General features: G+C 44.8%; 1 protein-coding gene across 1 annotated transcript in view; it reads left to right on the top strand.

Annotated features, from left to right (window-relative positions):
- Nucleotides 1-1365: 1365 nt before the first annotated feature.
- The window catches only part of EPHA1 (EPH receptor A1), a 12374-nt gene continuing 11985 nt past the window's right edge, over nt 1366-1754 (top strand). Inside the window, exon 1 of the mRNA XM_010133345.1 lies at nt 1366-1543. Within this exon, the coding sequence (XP_010131647.1) occupies nt 1366-1543 (178 nt within the window). The remainder of the gene's footprint in view (nt 1544-1754) is intronic.

Here is a 1754-nt window from a genome sequence, read left to right as displayed (position 1 = left end):
ATTACTATGCAACTGGTAGGCCAGATGCCATCATCCGGTATTTATAGGACAGTCCGCTGGGACATCCCGGGTAAAGAAGAGGGACTAGTAAGAATGCGATGAAGCCACTTCTCTGATGACAGGCTAGAGAGAGATCTCAACGTACAGTGAGGATAGTGACTCCTCTGGAGACTGATGGTGAGGAGCCTTGTCTGACCTTTGTTAGTGGAAATTTTTTTTAGGTCCCTCAGGTGTTCCTGAGGGTCATGTAGTAGGAATGAATGGCTGGATTGGTTTTTGTCTTCTGGATAAAGGGTCATTTCCTATGCTGTGCTCCACCACAGTAAGCCACTTGCGTCAGGCTTTCTCAGATGCCTTTCTCATTGGGATCTCCTGAGGGATTACAGGGGACTTTGTTGCTTTTGTAGTGCGATATGAAAAAGGTCATTCCCTCAGTGCTCAAGTTAAATGCAAGGTGGTAGCCGAGGCAGAAAGTCAGTGTATGCGTTCCTCGGCCATCTGATTAGTGATAGGTTGGTTGTTTCCTTAGTTTAAGAACACCTGATAGATTAATTTAGCATGGGACAGCAAACCATTAAATTCACAGGTTACTTCAGCCTCCCTCACTCGTTTTCTCCTTGCTGCACACCTGTAGAAGTGAAACATTGGACTTGAGGTGACTGTAGACAGACCAGTGCTTCTGTAGATCGGGCTAATAGTAATGCAGCAAAACCAGAGTGTCAGATTTTCTTCTTAGAGAAAGATGTGGCTGCTTATTTTTGAAGGACTGGAAATAGAAAGCATGTGGCACCTATTCTCTTGCAGTCTGTGTTGGCTCCATAGCCAGTTACACTCAATGCTGTTGGGCAAACATAGTTATCTAGATATTCCTCAGGGCCCTTCTAGGTGATGCTCTGGTGCAACACTTGAAATCAGAAAAGATGCTTCGCAAAAAAGTCCACTGGCTATCCCATATGAAGTCAGCAAGCAGAGGACTCTGAGGAGTACAAGGACTTGGAACTAGTATTTACAGCTCTTATTTATATTGTGAGAAGCTTGAAGGGCGAGGGACCAGTCTGGGTTTATGTTGAAAGAAATCTTTGAGGTTGAGCAGCTTCTGTTTTCATACAGCATCCATGAGGAATGAGATCCCCCTTCTTCAGTCTACAAGTCCTATCATAACATTGATCCTACCTTGAATTTGCATCTTCTCTCTATAGGCTCTGACAATATGATTGGTCTAGGTGACCTCCAGCGGTGCCTTGTGACCTAAATATTTCTGTGAGCTAAGAAAATGGAAGAAAAACAAGGAGATAAGGGAGTGTTCAAGAAGCTTAACAAAACTGTCAGGTGGTTTCTTGTTGGTCTTGGTTTATTACTGATGTTATGTTGACTTGTCTCTGCACAGCCTGCCAGCGAGGATTCTACCGTCACTCCCTGGAGACTAAACACTGCCTGAAGTGCCCCCCCAACAGCTTGTCCAACGAGTCAGGGGCTACATCTTGTTCGTGCAATGCAGGCTTCTACCGAGCACCTTTGGAAGGCCAGAACATTGCTTGCACCCGTGAGTTGCAGATAGAAAGAAAGAAAAATATTTATACAGACTGGGGATAAACTTATTGAGAAGAGCCCTACAGAGAAGAACTTAGGGATACTGGTGGGCGAAAAATTGTACATGAGCTGGCCATGTGCGCTCGCAGCCTATAGAGTCAATCATATCCTGGGCTGCATAAAAAGAAGTGTAGCAAGTAGGTCAAGATAGGTGATTTTCTCCC

This window comes from Buceros rhinoceros, unplaced genomic scaffold (assembly GCF_000710305.1).
Source record: "Buceros rhinoceros silvestris isolate BGI_N320 unplaced genomic scaffold, ASM71030v1 scaffold12513, whole genome shotgun sequence".
NCBI classification, from domain to species: Eukaryota; Metazoa; Chordata; class Aves; order Bucerotiformes; family Bucerotidae; genus Buceros; species Buceros rhinoceros.
The sequence above is the reverse complement of the archived record's forward strand: the minus strand, read 5'-3'. Positions and strand labels throughout refer to the sequence as shown.